An 18,993-nucleotide genomic window follows, 5' to 3' on the forward strand; every position below is an offset into this window, starting at 1 on the left:
AAATGGGTGTACAACTTTTAAGTCATGTACAACTACAACTATTAGCTCCTCTCCCTCATACTAACATAAATATAAGGAACATAGAGATATATGTATGCAATAGTTACATCAGACAATTTTAGGCACTTAATTTATCTGATTAATTATTTACAGACATAAATATGTGGAAAAACTGAATAATATGCTAATCAATGGGTATACAACATTTAGATCATGTACAAACCATTAGTTCCTTTCCCTCATATCAAGATAAAGGTAAGGAGAGAGATAACAGAATAAGGAATGGAGAGAAGTTTGTACACACTAGTTACGTTAGAAATTTTGAAATTTAATTTACATATAGTTTATTCATATAATATATAATACAATTATTAAATCATGTACAACTACTAGTCCCTCTCCTAGAGAGATCAGAATAAGTAAAAGTCAGTATGTAGTAGTTCCACTAGGTTTCTTGACAACGCTTACATGCTTGAGAGATAATGGACTCAATATTGTGGGACATATTACATACACAAGGAACTCAACACTTCATCTGGTAGCTTATCATGGCCACTTGGAAGTAGTGGAAATGTTGGAAGGCATATATATTGAAATTTGGCAATACAACAAGCAACTATGTTGAAATGTGTGAGGGATAAACATTATGGTAGTTATTTCATGAGTAGTGATTTACAAGAACAAGAACTATCAAAAATTGTGATGTTGTTATCAAATTTTATTCAATTGTGTAGTTTTTTAGTCAAATTGATTAACCCATGTTTCATGAGCAGTGATTCACAAGAACCCATTTCTTATGATAATGAATTGAATTCTTAACACTTATTATATCTAGGTGATGCTCACAAAGGTGAAGCATTGAGACTTCCCCATAGGTCACCCAATGCCATACCACTCTAGCTCAAGCATGGTTAACTACAGAGTTTCCTCCATATTTAAGCCACTTTGCTTGCTTTAGAAATATCTTCTACATAACTATTGAAAATATTTAATGTTTTATAGGACAACATGATTTTATGTGCAATTGCAAGAGGTGAAAATATAATGGTAGTCCTTGATGTGAGTTTGAAAAAATGCTTATTTGTTTAAAATAAATGGGAAGTAAATAATCCACTTACATCTTATTGTTATGCAAAATTCTTAACAGGCTCAAGTATTGAACATGTGTGGATGTAGGTGTGATTGAAGATATGGAAGGATATTAAAAAGGTGGTTATGAAATGTTAATTTAGGGCCTTAGGGGAGTTTTTGGTCATGTATGGTTGATTGATGAAGAATTTGTGACTTAGGCTTGCAAATGCAAAAGTTGTCACAAAAATGCAAACATTGTCAATTAGTTGCTTAACAAAATTTTGACAACATTTTACAACTTTTGCAATAAACAAACAACTTCCATCTAGTGGTCATGTAATTTTAATAATTAGTTGGAGAATTTGATTAAAGGCTAGCTGAGATCATTTGGGTCAACTTTATGATGTAGTTGGAGTTTTGGATTAAGGAAATTAAAATAAATCTATCTTACTTATTTTTGAAAATTCTCTGATTTTTGTTGTGTATGGCCATATACTAATTTATCAGACTTCCTAAGGCACATGTTAGATTAGAGGGATAAACTAGCTCTCTTTTGGAGTTGGTTTGGACATTAGTTGTGTTTTGAAGGTGATATCCTCCATTTTACGTAAACTGCTTGAAAAACCTAGTTTGATTAGGGTTTGGAATTTAAATGTGGTTTTCTTAGATTTCTATTGTTGTAAATTCATGACCTTTGGTGGAAATTCAGGCCCTCAAGTGTACTTCAAAATAAATAGGATCTCAAATCGGGAGGTGAAGTTGGTGGGCTGAAATGAGCATTGAAATGTTGGACACCTTCATGTGACTAGATATGAGTAAGAGACATAGATTGCAGAAGAACAACCATGTGACATAGAACCAAGTTGTCTAATGGTCAATCTAGTATTTTGGAGTATATATAGACTTGGAAGAAGTATTATGTTGAGGAGATCAATTAGTTTCAGAGAGGTTTCTTTGTTAAATTGACCTAATTTACTAATTAGGCCTCTTGTAGTAGCCTAAATATGAGCCCCTAAAAGGAAAAATCTAGAACTCATTTTGTAATACATTTTGAAGGGTCCAAAATAGTATCTAAATTGTAGTTTGTTTGGGGTCACTTTGCGAACTATAAAATTTATGAGGGATAAACTCTCTTGATAGCACTAGTAAGGGAATAGGTCATCATGTAACAATTACCCCAAAAGGAGTAAGAGGCATCAACAGTGTATTGGATGTGGGTTGTTTTGGTTCCTTGAAATTATTAAATGTTTTTATGGGTCTAGTCCATTCCTTTAATGGTGAAGTCATAATATTCATTTATATGAAGACTCTGATGTAGTTAAAGCCATAAACTCAGATGGGTGTGCATTTGATACTATAAGTTGTACAAACAAGGAGAGTCTTTTGTAAACATGGTAGTCTAATTTTGTTAATGAGTTGATAAGTAGTCTCAGGAGTAAAGTAGTTAGTTTTGAAGAAGTGATTGGTGAGTTGTTCATTGTAGGATAGGATAAGCCTTGTTTCTCTTTTAACTCTACATCATATTGGTATCTAAGAAGTAGTATGTCATTGAGAAATGATGATGACGTGTGTATGTCACCAGAGGATGAGGATGAAGCTCTAAGACTATGTGAGGAGATAGCTATAGAGCATATATATCTCATTGAAGCCCCAAAACCAATTGGAAGAAAAGCCATAGATGCCAAAGAAAATATCCCCATCTTTAGTGGACTAATGGATGCAAATGAAGTCATCAATTACATTGAAGCCCTAAACAACCACTTTGAATGTGAAGAGATCCCTAAGTACTAGAAGGTGTAGATTGCAATGGAAAAGATGAAAGGATCAACTCTTACTTGGTGGAATTATTGTTAGGATTAACCAAGGACAAAAATAACAGTTACATGCAAATATAACCAATATCAAAAAATAATAAAGCACAACAAATGGGAACACAAGATACAAGGATTTAACATGGTTCACCCAATCCCTAGGCTACATCCACCAACATCAAGTCCAATATTATTATTATCTAGTGATTACAATTCACAATCCCTTACAACTCAATACTGCCGCAAGAAGCTACAATATCACCATACATTATGAAATCCCTAACCCTAAGCCATTTTATAAAATCTTTTTCCATTTACAAAATTAGGGCTAGAATAAGTTGTCCAATAGAAAAATAGTAGCAGATGCCTTGTATAGTATAAGGTCATTTTTGGCTTAGGGACACTACCCCCAAAAACACCCGTGGGGGCATTGCCCCTTGACCCCCCCTGTACTACGATAGGGAGCGCACTTGGGGCGCTGCCCCAAGACCCCATAGGGGTGGTGCCCATTGACCTCGTCTTGGGGGTGTTGCCCTTAAACCCCCATAGAAATAATCTGGGGAGAAACCACGTTAAATAAACCTCCAAGTCTAATTAGGCTCCACATCACAATAGTTATATCCAAGATGAAAGAGAAAGAAGGGAAAGAATTTAATTTCTTCATGGAATAAAATGGTCACAAAGATCAAAAAATAATTTTTACTTGATGATTATGAAGAGGAGATGTACACAGGGAGTTACAAAACCTTAAACAAAAGGATATGAATGTTTGTGCATACATTGAAGAGTCTCATAGTCTTATCCCAAAATAAAGTGTCATGAAGAAGAAAGGGAAAAGGTTGCAATATACCTTAATTGATTAAAATAGTTCAAGATGAAATAAGTCTCCTAGCCCTAGATAAAACACATAAATGCTTTTAGTTGGCATTAAGAATAGAGGAGAAATTGAAGAGGAAACAAGATAAACTTAATAGAATGGGTGGAAGAGACTTTTGTTGGCAACATGTTTAGCACTTCCCTTAGGATTTGTGACAAGGGCTTAATCGCCTTTTGTATACTATATAAGTTGAATAGTTGTATTACGCAATAAGATATTGATTTTTTGGTGCAACGACAACCCCACTCTAACAAGTGGTAGTAGAGCTTGGTCATAGGTTTGAATCATCATACCCTCAAGTAATACTGAGGGGGAGATTGTTGGAAAAATTTCTAGTGCTCCACTCAGGATCCGTGAAAAGGACCTAACCACCTCCCATGTACTGTAAGTTGAGTGGTTGTATTGGGCATTGACAGGTTGGTCCTTTAAACTTTAGAGGTAAAGCTTGTCCTAGTGAAAGGATTCAAATACCAAGAGAAAATAGTTGTCTAATGTGAGCAATAAGGAGATGAAAGTTTCGAAGGTAACTTTAGAGTAAGAAGACCAAATGCCATGAGAGATTTGGAGGGAGACACTCATGTACCTAGACTGGTAGATATTACAATTGCAATCAAGTGGGATAGCTGACTCACAAATACCTTGAGAAGAGTGGTTCAAACACACAAGGAGAAAGAACACAATTGATCTAAGAGGAAGATTGTCAAAGTGTTCACTCCCTATCCAAGATTTGCAGATGTGAAGCAAGGAGAGAAACTGATGATGAAGAGAACATTACTTAAGGTACTTGCCACAAAAGAACCCCGTAAAAGAAAATCACTATTTAGGACTACTCGCAAGGCTGGAAGAAAGGTATATAAAGTTCTTGTAGACTCTAGATCTACTGATAATTTAGTGTCTCTTGAAATGGTGGAAAAATTAAAATTAAGAACACCTCACCCTTTCCCATAAAAAATCTTTTGGCTTACTAAGGACAACATACTTTGGTAGATGAACATTCTTGGGTTGACTTTGAGATAGGGGAATGTAAAGATATGATCCTTTGTGATGTTGTACCAATGGATTCTTGTGATTTACTTCTTGGGAGACACTAATAGTATGATCTAAAAACCCGACATGATGGAAAAAATAATACCTATAGTATCACCAAAGATGGAATACAATATACAATGAGAGCATTGCCTTATAGTCCTATGAATAAAAGTCAAAGAGATTCTAATGTCATGCTTGTAGGAAGGAAAGAGTTGTTAGAAGCCCTAAAATGAAAAGATAACTCTTGTTATGCCTGGTCATATTACTAAAGCAGGAAGCAAAGTTTCCAACTAAGAAGAGGGAAGGAAGTAAGGAAGTTGTTGGATAAATACAAGGGTGTAGTAGTATAGGACCTACCTAATGTCTTGCTTCCTATGAGGGAGATTATTGACCAAATTGACTTTATACCTGGCTCAACACTTCTAAAAAATGTTGTTTATAAGATGACTCCTATGTAGAATGAAGAGATTGCCAAATGAGTATGAGAATTGTTAGACAAGGGTTTGATAAAGAAGAGTCTTATTATCCCTTATTTTGTCCCTACAATTTTAGCTCCTAAGGATGAAGGCGCATGGAGGCTATACACTGATTCAAGGGCCATCAACATGATCTCTATCAGTTATCGAGTTTCCACGCCCAGATTTGAAGATGTCTTGGATTGTCTAGGATTTACCAAATACTAATCCAAAATTGACCTTAAAAGTACTTATCACCTTATCATTATAAGGGGTGGAGATTAGTGAAATCAACTCTTAAGACAAGTGAAGGTCTTTATGAATGGATTGTCATGCCTTTTGGACTATACAATGCCCCTAGTACATTCATGCACCTTATGATTGAAGTTTTGAAGCTATTCCTTTGGAAGTTTTCTGGTGATATATTTAGATGACATTTTGGTGTTTAGTAATTCAAGGGATCAACATTTAAGGCATTTGGATAAAGTTTTGAAAAGATTTCATGAAGAAAGCTAATGATAAACTTGGAAAAGTGTGTTTTCTTGCAAGAGGAACTAATCTATCATAGTTTAGTGATTTCAAAATGTAAATTGAGCATGAATCTTGCTAATTTAGAGGCAATACTTAACTAGCCTACTCCAAAGACAGTAGAAGGAGGAGTTTCCATGGGTTAATCACTTTTTTAGGAAGTTTAAGAAGAATTTTAGTCAGATTTGTGCACCTATGTTGGAGCCCATTGAAGGTGGGCAGAAGTATAGGTTAGCTTGGATAGAAGAAATTGATGGAGCCTTTGAGCTCCTAAAATAAAAAAGGCATCACAACAACCTATTCCTACTCTTCATTGTTTCAAAAAAATTCTCAGCATTGAATGATGCATCTAACATGGCAAAAGAAGTAGTTCTTCGTCAAGATGGAAGGCCAATTGCCTTCTTCAATAAACATTAAATGAGGCCAAGAGGAAATATTACTCTTATGACCTTGAATTGTATGCTCTTGTACAAGCCATCAAAAAATGGAGGCATTACTTATTACCTAAACAATTTTTTCATATCACTAATAATCAGGCCTTGAGCTTATCTAAACAACCAAGACAAGTTAAGTCACAAACATATGAAGTGATTGGAGTCATTGTAGGCCTACACATTCACTATCAAAAATAAGAAGGTGTAAGTGAACAAAGTGGTTGATGCTTTGAGCAAGAGGGTCTTTATAGTGTAGGAAATCCAATTGCAAAGTGAGGATATAGATGCTCTTTAGATAATGTACAATGATGATGAAGATTTCCATGGAATCTATAAGGTATCATTTGGATGAACTCCAACACTTACCATGCAATTTTTTTTGAGTATTTGAATCAAGAAGGGTTATTGTTTAAAGATAATCAACTTTATGTACCCAAGTGTTCATTGAAGAATAATATAGTAAAGGAAAATTATTATGGGAGTATGAGTCAACATTTTGGTTTTTCGTTTGAGTTCCAACCAAATCTTTAGAAAGTAGTAGTATCGATTATGTAAGGGGGATTACCAAGGACCCAAAATGGACATAACAATGTAATTGTATAGTTGTATTTGTGGATAGATTCAATAAGATGGCCACTTTCTTCCCTTATAAAAGCACAATGATGCTTCTTGTATTGCAAGTATTTTCATTAAAGAAATAGTGAGTGAGGATTCATGGGTTGTCATTACATATTGTATGACATAGAAATGTGAAATTTCTGGGTCATTTTTGGGAGACCCTTTGAAAGAAATTGGGGACAAACCATTCTTTTAGTTCTTCCTACCATCCCTAAACAGATGGGCATACTGAAGTTGTTAATAGGTCGCTTGGTAACCTCTTAAGATGTGTAACTAAAAAACATGGAGAGAAATGAGATATGGTTTTGCCCCCCATTAGAATGTGCTTATAATGATTCCATTATTCAAAGTATAGGAAAGAGTTCCTTCCAAATAGTATATGGATTGAATCCATGAGGGGTTGAAGAACTCAAGTAGTTAACCAATGGTTGTGAGAATAGTACACAAGGAGAACAATTTGCATTGACTATAAGAGACATCAATGAACATGTTAAGGCAACATTGTGAAAGATTGTAGATAAGTACAAAGAAAAAGTAGATAAAAGGAGGAGAGATGTATGATTTCAAATATGAGATTTGGTATGGGCATACCTCATAAAGGAGAGACTACCCAAATGTAAACACACCAAGCTAATGATCACAAAGATTGATTGGACGATTGTTCAAAATGTCTTGTATCAATGTATATGATATTGAACTACCACCTAACATAGGCATCTTGCCAATTTTGTATGATGCGGATATGATAACCTACAAAGGGGATGTTGTTGCAGAAATTGAGGTTGGTGTACACTCAGAAGAGGGTGAAGAGTGGTTAAAAGGAACTCCCACCAAACAAACCTTTGAAGCTTGAGCTTGTGCTAGATACCCAGAAACCCTCCAAGGTAAAATTGGAGTGCAAATAACACCCAAAAATCTTCACTACTATAGTAATAAAGTTAACCTATTAGGGTTACAATGTTTGATCATAATATATGATCTACCATGTGAGGGGTCTACACTGTTAAAAGCTTAAGAGACTGCTAGGTCCCACCTTGTTACAGGATTTAACACTTACAATAAAGTAAGGACTTTGTTAGGAGATTTACAAAGATCTGTTAAGAGATTTACCTTAATTCAAATCGGTTAGAACTGATTCAATATGTGACTCTTAGTATGCTCTATAAGTTGATTTCGAGTCTTCTCCTTGCTAACTAATCCTCTCCTCTAATTTGATAATACTTTTCTTCCCCTTCATTACTTTGATTAGGTCACTTTCTCTATTAAGAGATAACTAAACACTTTCATTGACTTCTGATCTGATCTTGATCTTACACTTCAATATTCACATATTTCTCCTTGTTCGTATGCATATTTCTCTTATCATCTCCATGCCATACTCCTCTTCCTCATCATACAATCTAGGTTAAGATTTTCTCTATTTAAAGAGTTCCATAAATAGTTTTTTAGATGCTTCTATAATTAGTCTCTCCATCTAAATCATTGATCATAAAACATGGGGATCTGTAATCCATGCCATGGGTAAAACTCTCTATAAAAACCTGTACAAACATTAAATATTCCTTCCATATCGGCTTGAAAATGATTTATCTCAAAAATATGTTCCATTCCTAACTTTCATGTAAACTCTGCATTGCTCAGCCATTACTATTTCTAACACTCGACATTGTTGTTACTTGATTTGTATTATACTCAACACATAGTATGTAGCTCGACACTAGTGTGCTTAAAGTTGGTCGGTCTATGTTGAGATCTTCTCGTATAGAAAATACTCGGTGACCATGCACTTATTTAGCTCCTATAGAGCTTGGTACATACATACTTATGTACATTACTCAACCTATATAGAGTAGCTCAGTTGCAATGATGACCATTTGACTTTGCCTTGTAAATTATGACTAAGTGTTTGACACTAATAGACAACAATAGTTAGAGATACCAACAATCTCCCCCTTTGACATTAGTGGAAAAAACACTTTGTCATATTTACATCATTACAAATACAATATTATATAAACCCTTCCCCTAAGTCTTATGACTTATGCCAACAATGAATAATGAATGAACAATGTAAATTGAATATGATAACAAATCCATTTCTCCTTTTTATTTCATTCTCTAACAAATCTATTTCCCCCTTGTTTTTGAACACTTATGTCATAGCTGTTGGGGTTGAATGGGTGGAAGAATTTAACCATATTTGTCAATGAATGTCTTATGAACTCGAGTGATCATAGACTCTGCTTTGTAAATGACTAAGTGTTGGACACTAATAGACAAAAATAATTAGAGATACCAACAATCTCCCCCTTTGACATTAGTGGAAAAAAAAACTTTGTTATATTTACATCATTATAAATAAAATTGGATATAAACTCTCCCCCTAAGTCTTATGACTTATGCCAACAATGAATAAAAAATAAAAAATGTAAAATGAATATGATAAAAAATCCATTTCCCCTTTTTATTTCCTTCTCTAGCAAATTTGTTTTCCCCTTGTCTTTAAAGACTTATGTCACGAATGGTTGGATTGAAAGGGTGGAAGCAAACCATATTTGTTAATAAATGTCCTATGAACTCAAGTGATCATGGACAATGCATGATCCCATGTGGTTCTTGTTCCTTCCATAATATGACTCTACAACTATAGTCTTGCAACTAAATCAATTAAAGTATCAGCCACTGAAAGATTGTGATCTTCTTTGATAAGATCCTAGGCTAATTACAACTCCTTTTGCATACCTCCAAATGAGGTATCAACATTGCTTGAATAGAGATCAATTTAGATCTCATGTTGCTAGCAGTTGTTTGAAGCTCAGCCAATGTGCCTTTAGCATGTAGTAAATTATCATAATGATCAATGCTAGATCATGTTAACTATGAAATAATGTTGTTGGATCACTTCATCTCAGCTTGAATCTGGTTTATTTGTACCTAAAGATTATTAGTGAATCTTGGCATGTCTAACCAAATATTGTACAAATGTTGTACTTTTTGTATAAGTTCTAACATAACCTGTATATGCTCTTGCAATTGCACTTTCTACTTGACAATGGTTATGGAAATTTTGTCCACAACCTTATTCTCAAATCTTCTAGCTGACCAATTTATCAATCTTTCATTTGCTTCCATATTACTAGCATTGACTTGTTCAACAATATTTACAAGTTGGGTAATGATTGGGGCTTCATCAAAAATTTTGAATATCAAAAGTATTCACAAAAATGTTTTTTACATCATAAAGTAACTGTTTTTGCTTATGTTCTATTCCTAACTCTTCTTGTCATTTCTTCTTCACCAAAATCTCTTGTAAAAAAATTATTTTTTCCAAGGTGAGATTTGCCAAGTCTAATTTTGACATCTCAATTATTTCATCCAGACTAACTTCAATATCTGATGACTTGTCCTTTATTGATTTTCCTTTTCTACTCGATGAGGGAGTGTTGTTGCTCGGCATTGCTTTAGGAGTTTCACCAATTATTCGTGCTTATACTTCAATACTCGAGACAACAATGGTCACACTCGATTCAACTCTATTTATTTCTCTATTTTCCTCAATATGAGGTGCTGAAATAGTCTTACTATCTATACTTGTGTTCTTCACCTCAATTTGTGCCTCTGTACCTGTGAGCCTTGATTGCTTTGCCTCTGGAGTGTTAGGGGTGTCGACATGTACTAGTGAAATGCTTCCTCACAGACTCAGCACACCTTAACTTTCTCCACTATTGTAATCATCTTTTATGTTTATAGTTACAGTTTCTTTCTCTATCTCTGCTTCGTCGGTTGATAACCGAAAAATGCTTTTCCGAAGCAGTTCATCATATTGTTCTACAACTTCCATTTTATTCTATAAAATAAATAAACATTCTATACTTAGGAACAAATCTACGTCTGTACTTTACCAAAAATATTTTCTATTGATCCTAAGATAGATCAGACATGACTCTGACTAAAGTGTCAGTCCTTATCTTTTTCTCTTCTTCGTCTACCTGCTGGAATCTTCTTTCCAATCTCTCATATAAATCTTTGGGTATCTTATTCTTTATTTTACTAGGAGCTAGCTTATGATTAGTAATCATGGCCACCATAGCCTCCTCAATTTTGGTTCTGTTAGTATTATCCAGTGTATCATATTTTACAAATCTAAAGCTGGATAATCTTGAAGATCTTCATAGATTTGCACATACCTCTTCTATAGACTTATTTTCTCCTTCTCTTAGGTTTAGGGGCACTAGGCTGAGTCAAATCTGCCACTCTTTGCTTTGCAAGTTGCTTGGAAAAGTAGCTTCCCTAGTTCTTGGCTTATTTTGTAGAGGATAGAGGTGTCACTATTGACTTCTTCTTAGTTCCTTGAACCTTCTTGCTCAATGGAGTGACAACAACTAGGGCTTTAGGTCTTTACCCTTGTCCCCTTCTTCTTCTTCCTCTTCTTCATCACTACTGTCTTTTTCTTCATCCTCTCTAAGACCCTGTGTGATCTATAGTGGTTCCTTTCCCTTGCCTAGGGTGCCCAACTTTTCTTCTTGTTCCTCAATCATTCTTTTCCTTTTCTTCTCCTTAAAAGCTATCTTGATATTTATAGTTATTCTAGCCTTAGCTTCCTCATATTTTCCAAAATATTTGGCCTTAGTGTGTATTTCTTCTTTTAATAGTGCAACATTGTTTGCACTCACTAAATCACTATCACTTTCATAATCAAAACTTTGTGACCAAGCCTTCCTTAGCTTCACTACCTGCACAAATGTATTGTTTGTATATACAAGAAAATATGTCATTACAATACCTTGTGACCAATTCTTTAGGTATCCTCATCTTCATCTTCAATCTTTTCTTAAATTCCTCAAAGTAAGCATTTGTTACATTCTCAAAATTTTCTCCTAATTAAAAAATGCATTCGTTTATCAGTCTTGTCACTAGTTTGTTTTGTTCCCAAACAACATCACCAACACCAGGAATATACTTCTGGATATAAAAGAAAATACATACAATGAGGGATCCAAACTTACATGTTGAATTCTTTGTTTTTCTTATAGATGAGAAATTCTCTACTAGTTGCAAAGACAAGATTATATTCATGATCTTTAATCACTATCTTGCATGCTTGATTCATTGTCATTCATGACACACTATTCAATCTTCTTGACTGATAAAATTTGTGAGCTATAACCCTCACAAAAAATTCGATTAGTGGAACATAAATGTTTGTAATGGACCAACTTCGTCCATTCCACTTGACACTTGTGTTTGCCTCAACCTGTTCTTAACTCAGGGATCGCATGGTTTTCTTCTTATCTAGGGTTGGATAGCATGTCACTCTATGAATCATTTTCTTTGTGATCTCCATAGGTCCATTCTGTAACCAACACTTCATATCATGGATTCTTCTCAAAACAATTTAGATCCATTCAATCTTTAAATTCCTTGGGAATTCTAGGGCATGAGTTAACCCTTTCCTTTCAACAACTTTAAATTCATCCTTCAAGATTCCTCCATTGCATAACTTGTCATATGCTTCTTTGATCTCATAGTCTCATTTACTTCTCTAGTCTTACACATATAAAAGCTCCTAACATCATGGATCATAATAATTTTGGGTGGTATCAAGGATAGCACACCCAAATAATTTTCCTTTCATTTCAATTTCTGGAATAGCACGAAACATTGGTTAAGGACAAGTGTCACTCTTCACCAATTGGATTTTACTAACCTCTTGGCTCATCCAGTGGTAGATGAAGCTTTCGTGTCTTTAATTAGGGTTTGAAGTCTTTTTTTTCTGAATTACTCAACACAGTTCAGATACCCACTTGTTTCAAATTTTTCATCCAAATCACTCTTGAAATCTTTTGCTAGTCGCTCAAATTGCCAAATCGCTCTATGCTCTTGAAACCTATGTGCAAGGTATGAGATAATATCTTCAAAATTTGATATATACCTTCTTTTGATTGATTTAGGGTCTCCATTAATGTTGTGTACTCAGGTAGGTGGAAGCCAGTTGTCTCGGTCAACTTTGGCACCTTTGAACCAGGTCTTACTTTATAGCTCAGTCTCTTTGATTACACTTGGCCTCTATCATTTCACTTGGTTTCTACCTTTTTTACTTTGGAATTGCTTAGTCTCTGTTGCAATGCTCAGTCACATAGACAATTTTACTTATGTTTGACAATCTTCCATAAATCTATTCTTACGCATCTTCATATATGCAAATATGAACTTTGGCACACTTCATATAAGGAGCTAATGTATGATATATCAATTTAAATATATAGTTCTATACATATCTTTCTTGCTTAGTTTGAGATGACATGATCAGCTTCTCCTTTAGATTGGGTGACATTCTCCACGTCATTAATGCGTAAAACTCTCTATAACAACCTCTACAAACATTAAATATTCCTTCCATGTTGGCTTGAAAATGATTTACCTCAAAATTTGTTCCATTCCCAACTTTCATGTAAACTCTGCATTGCTTGACCTTTACTTTTTTTTTGACACTTGACATTGATGTTGCTCAGTTAGTATCATGCTTAGCACATACTATGTAGCTTGACACTAGTGTGCTTAAAATTGCTCGATCAATGTTGAGCTCAGTTCATATAGAAAATACTTGGTGATCATACACTTACTTAGCTCCTATAGAGCTTAATACATACATACTTATGTACATGGCTTGGCCTATATAGAGTGGCTCGGTCGTAGTGATGATCGTTTGACTCTACTTTGTAAATGACTTAGTATTTGACACTAATAGACAACAATAGGTAGAGATACCAAAAATTAGGTGTCTAGGTCTTATGGAGCAATTTTTCTCTACTTGTAATGTTTTGGACCCATTTTGTAAGGCTATTGACAATTATAGACATGTATAAGCCAACATGGTCATCATGTTAGACATGCATAAGCCAAGATGGTCAATCTTGGTCAAAGGACCAGTAGATGGTTAGGAAATGTTGATTTAGTTCCTTGGGAGTGTTTTTCATCGTGTATGGTAGATTAATAAGAATTTGGTGAGTTACGGTGGCAAATGCAAAAGTTGTCAAAAAAATGTAAATGTTGTACTATGGTCATGTGAGTGGTAAAATCAGTTGGGGAAGTTGAAAGAAGGCTATTTCAAATCATTTGAGTTGAATTCGTAATGTAGTCGGAGTTTTGGAGAAATAAAATAATAAAACTCACTTCATTTTTTTTTTCAATCTCTATTTTTTTTTTTTGTGTATCGTCACATTCAAATTATCAAACTTCCTAAGCCACATGGAAGAGTAGAACAAGGAATTGGTGCTCCATTGGAGTTGGTTTGGCGAGCATTTGTTGTGGTTTGAGGGAGATATCCTTCTTTTTGTGTAAACCGCCTAAAAACTCTGGTCTGGTTATGCTTTGGAATTTAAATGGTGTTTTCTTAGCTTTTTATTGCAGAAGAACAACCCAGTTGACTAGACGCAGTTTAGTGGTGGATTTGGTGTTTCAAAGTATCTACAATCTTGGCACGATCATTGTTTTGCGGAGATCAATTAGTTTCAGAGGGGTTGCTTTGCTAAATTCGTTGGAATATTTATTGCAGTTGATGTTTGCCCCTAGAGCCAAAACCTGACGACCTGTAGAACAGTAAAAAACGATGAATGCGAGTAGGTGAGTTTTCAAATTTGGTAAAGAGGGGGAAATATTTTTGGCAAGAGACAAAAGGAATGTTTTTAGATTCATTCGATTAGTTTAGTAAATTAGAAGTTGTAGAGAAGAGTAGAGAAGGAAGAAGAAAAGAAAGTCGATCAGTGGATCAAGTTGCAAAGATAGAAGAAAGTTTGTTTCATGCCTGCAGTTGCACGTGTTTCTTCTTCTTATCAATCTGTAAGTTCGTGGTTTGTTGGATTTGTCCTGTGAAGCAATGATTGCTCCAGGCATTGTTTTATGCTATCATTAGAGCTATAAGTTTAAAGTTTGAATTTTTAGAAGTTTTTAGGGTTATTTTAGGGTTTTCTGGTTGAAGCCAAATGCTCTCAGATTTTGTAATAGTTTTAATCAAAGTTGAATAGAAAGCAAGCAGGCATACTTAAATCCATTGCTCTTCATCTATTTGTTGCATTTGAGAAGTTTATTATTGGAAGCTTCATAGTTTGGCTCTCTGGTTTTAATGGTAGAAACATTCACGTTGTAAGTCTTGTCACTCGGTCTGGTCCTTGTCTAAGTTATAACTCTGTAGTTTGAACCGAACTCACTCGGCATCCATTTTTGCCGAGCACCACTTTGTAGTGGTTACTGAGCTCATTTGGTATTGCTTGCTGCCGAGCTCACTCAGCATCCATTTGTGCCGAGTTGTCCTTCGAGTGCCAAGCTCACTCAACTTCTTCTTGTGCTGAGCTCACTCGGCACCCTGCTGCCACTCAGCTCCTTCACATGCCAAGCAAAACCTGTCACTTGGCACCTTTATGTGCCGAGCAAAATTTTAAATTTGCACAATTTTGTTCTTCACAAAATTGAGCTGATTCCCTTATTAGGCCTTTGGTAGCAGTGTGTATTTGAGTCCCTAAAAGGAGAAATCTAAAACCCATTTTGCAGTATGTTTAGAAGGGTTCAAAAGGATATCTAAAACTCTAGCTTGTTTGGGGTTTAGTTTGGGAACTTTGAAAGTTACGAGGGAAAAACTCTCATGGCAAGGCTGAGAGAGTAGAAGACTAGGCCTTTGTGAAACAAGTACCCCTAAAGGAGTAAGAGGCACCAAGAATGTATTGGATGTGGGTTGCTTTGGTTACCTACAGTCAACTGAATATGATTGAATTGAGTGAAGTCATATTATTTATGAAGACTCAAGTATAGTTGAAGCCATAGGTTCAAATGGGTGTTCATATGATGTGAGGAGTTGTTCAAGAACGGAGAGTATTTCAAGATAGCTTTGAAACAGAAACAAAAATAATACTTTGCACTTGTCTTGGTCTGTTAATAGCTCTGAAACAGAAACATACAAATATCTAATCAATTAGAGCCCATTTGGCGAGCAGAATACAAGCGGAATAGGCATATGTAAATTCCAAAAATTTTGAATTCCTCGTTTGGATGCACTAAAACGTAATTGGAATACGAAGTAAAATAGGAATATGTATTTGTATTCCAATTTTGGCCCAAAAATGGGGTTTTGCAATTCCACCCAAATAGGTGTTATTGGAATATGTATTCCTATTCCACTTTTTTTTATTTTAGATAACATAAATTTTGGGGTCCGCGAATTCCCATCAAATATTGGCTGAACCAAACAGAGAACAGGAATATGTAACCCCATTTTCTATTCCAGAATATGTATTCCTATTCCCCTCTTCCAATTCCGCTTGCCAAATAGGCCCTTATTGATTGGTGTATTTTAAGATTGATTACTAGTTGCCTTGCTAACTCAGGAATGACGAATACTGATTGAAAAATCATGAATACAACTTGTTAAGGGAATTTATCTATTAGAAATCTGGTGGTCTTGATAGGCACTTCTTTGCATAATAAATTGATAAAACTTTGGTCCTTATTAAATTTTATTTTTTTTCGCCCCATTTTTCACATCCATTGACGGGTTTGAATTATGGTTTACTCCATCTAGGAAGAATATGAATGAAACATCAGGTGAGCAGTGTAAGGACACGCCTACTGAACATGCCTCATGGTTGATCCCGATTTAAATTAATTGGTTGGGATTGAATTTGCAGGAATTCAACTTTTAACGATGAGAGTAGTTTTATTTTGTTAACAATAGTTTATGCATCTGACATTCATTGTGCAGTATCCGCCTTTAATTGAAACCTGCTAGAAAAACAGTACATGGTTGTGAAAGCGCTCAAGCGAATGGTATGCAAAACTGGGTAGCATATCTCGAACAGAATTGGTTATCAGACAATAGGCTGTCTTTAATTTAGTTTTAGAGTCACTCTCTTCTCTCTACTGTTAGATTTTTGATTGCCCATCATTCTCTTTTATTGAAAAGATGTGGGTCTTTGGTGTAGATTAAAAGGTTGCTAGAAAGAAATGGTGCACGGAGGAGCGCAAGAGCTGTGGAAGAAACAAGAGAGCACTCATCAGCAACTGATAAATCAAAAAATTCGGATGTCCAACTTGTTTCAGTAAATGCGGTGTTGATCGCAACAGTAACATTTGCAGCAGCTTTCACTCTTCCAAAAGATAACGATGAATATACTCGTTTCTTTCAAATGACAGTGGTATGTGATGCAATAGCTTTCTGCATTTCAATTTCATCGGCAATTCTGCTAATGTACGCGCTAGATGGTAAACAAGAAGACCCACTGCTTCTCAACACCTCAATCACAGGGTTATGGATAGCTTTGGTATCTTTATTGCTCGCTTTTGGGGCAGCCATTTTCGATATGGTGGCAGAAAAGCATCAAGCTGTAGCAGGGACTGTGTTGGGTTTAGTTAGCATTGTTCCGATTTGCATAAGGATAATGATTTTTCGCTCTAAGAAATACATCTTCAGAGAAGACGAGCATCACCTCTGGACTCTCGTTATAGTTTGTTGCCTCCAGGTGATACTTGTAGTTACACTTGCCACAAAGGCAAATATCACTGCTTGGCAAGCACTGTGTATAGTTGCGGGCTTAATGCTGGTTTGGATTGCAGCGTCTCTAGGCCCCTTTCTTTCTCGGCAACGCATTTCCAAAGATAACGGGCATTACATCTGGTTTTTGGTAATTGGTGCAATCACGAATTTGATATTTATCTCCTACTTGATACCTGCTTCGTACCAGACTGTAACTGCTAGGTGAGGACTGAGGAGTAGATCAATCCTAAGTCTTGGAAATGCTTCTGAAGATCTTGGGTTTAAATTATGGTGCGGAATAAAGTGATGGACTTGTGTTACGGACGTACTGGTGGCATTGTACTTGTAGAAGGACTAGTCTAACTTCTTCTCGTCTCAGATTTAATGTTTACTTTGAACAAAACTTATGAAGAGTCACATTCCTTGTTATAACAGCGAATGTTTTATATCCGTGAACAGATGATTTGAATGTTAAATGTTGCTGCAAATCAAAATCCATGGAATGTTTTAGCATATAATATATAAAGGTCCAATTTGTGTAGTCGATGTTTATAGAAAACTATGTTTTATTGAATATGTGCGTGTCGGTTTGAGGGATATCAGTCTTCGTTTGTGGCAACCCGATTTCTAGAATTAGTTACGTAGTTTAAAGCATAACGATTTGGTTCTAATTTGGTATCGAGTTTTCATATTGAACGTTGTTTTATATTTTCGAGCTTCTAAAGTTGATTCATGCAATGTGTGAAATTTCTATCGGTGAAAATGGATGCCAGTCGGTTTGGTTGCACCGGTTGTATTGACCGATTTATGATTTTCCAGAATCGATTTTGTTTATAGCTATAATTGCAAAGTTTGGTTTTGGATATTATCAGTTCATATTGGAATTTATCGCTAGATCATTCTTATTTGATTCAAAGTTTTATAGATTTTCTAAATTGAGTTGTATTGTGCTCTACTAGCTACCAAGTGAACCGATCCAAGAATCGGTCGCAAACAAAGTATAAAGATTTTTCTTTTGGTTTTATGTGTACACTCCATTTCTTGGTATCGAGTTCTTCTATTAATGGCAGAACTATGACAAGCATCCATTCTAATTTGAAAGATTTTGCAAGGGAATGGGCTAATGGATTTGATTAAAGATGGTTTATTGATTTTTTTTTCCAGGCTTGGTAGTTTATATTCCATTTTGAAAGAGTATAAAACTTGGTTTTGAGAATATGTACATGATGTTTCTTGCTCCATTCAAAATAGACATCCACTATTCTTGTTTTGCTTGGCATTCCAGTTGATCATATTGAACGTTCTTAGAGGTGATTGCTTTATATTTATTAGCCACACTTCGATAATCAAGTGCCATTTACTCGATTTCTTCATAGAGAAGGTTGCATCGATCGATTATTATAGAGGAGTATGTCACTACACCATGATCTATAATTAAAAATGCAATGCGTCCTTAGTATATTTTATTAATTTTAGTTTTTATCTGTGCTTTGTATAGTAATATTCTGTTTGGCAGGTCCCTATATTTTAGTTATAGTTCTGGATAGTGTTAGATATACAACATTGTATTCTTGACAATGTGTTTGTATTTGATGATGTCAGCCTCTATGTTACCTGTCCTTCAAACATAACTGATATTAAAGTTTGA

At 35.1% G+C, this 18,993-nt stretch overlaps 1 protein-coding gene across 1 annotated transcript in view; it reads left to right on the top strand.

Moving 5' to 3' along the window:
• Positions 1-17,571, top strand: part of LOC149536753 (uncharacterized) — a 35,493-nt gene extending 17,922 nt beyond the window's left edge. The window contains exon 3 of the mRNA XM_089806340.1: positions 16,795-17,571. Within this exon, the coding sequence (XP_089662466.1) occupies positions 16,795-17,571 (777 nt within the window). The remainder of the gene's footprint in view (positions 1-16,794) is intronic.
• Positions 17,572-18,993: the final 1,422 nt, after the last annotated feature.

This window comes from Cupressus sempervirens, chromosome 10 (assembly GCF_028749045.1).
Source record: "Cupressus sempervirens isolate cs-2001-9-10 chromosome 10, ASM2874904v1, whole genome shotgun sequence".
NCBI lineage: Eukaryota > Viridiplantae > Streptophyta > Pinopsida > Cupressales > Cupressaceae > Cupressus > Cupressus sempervirens.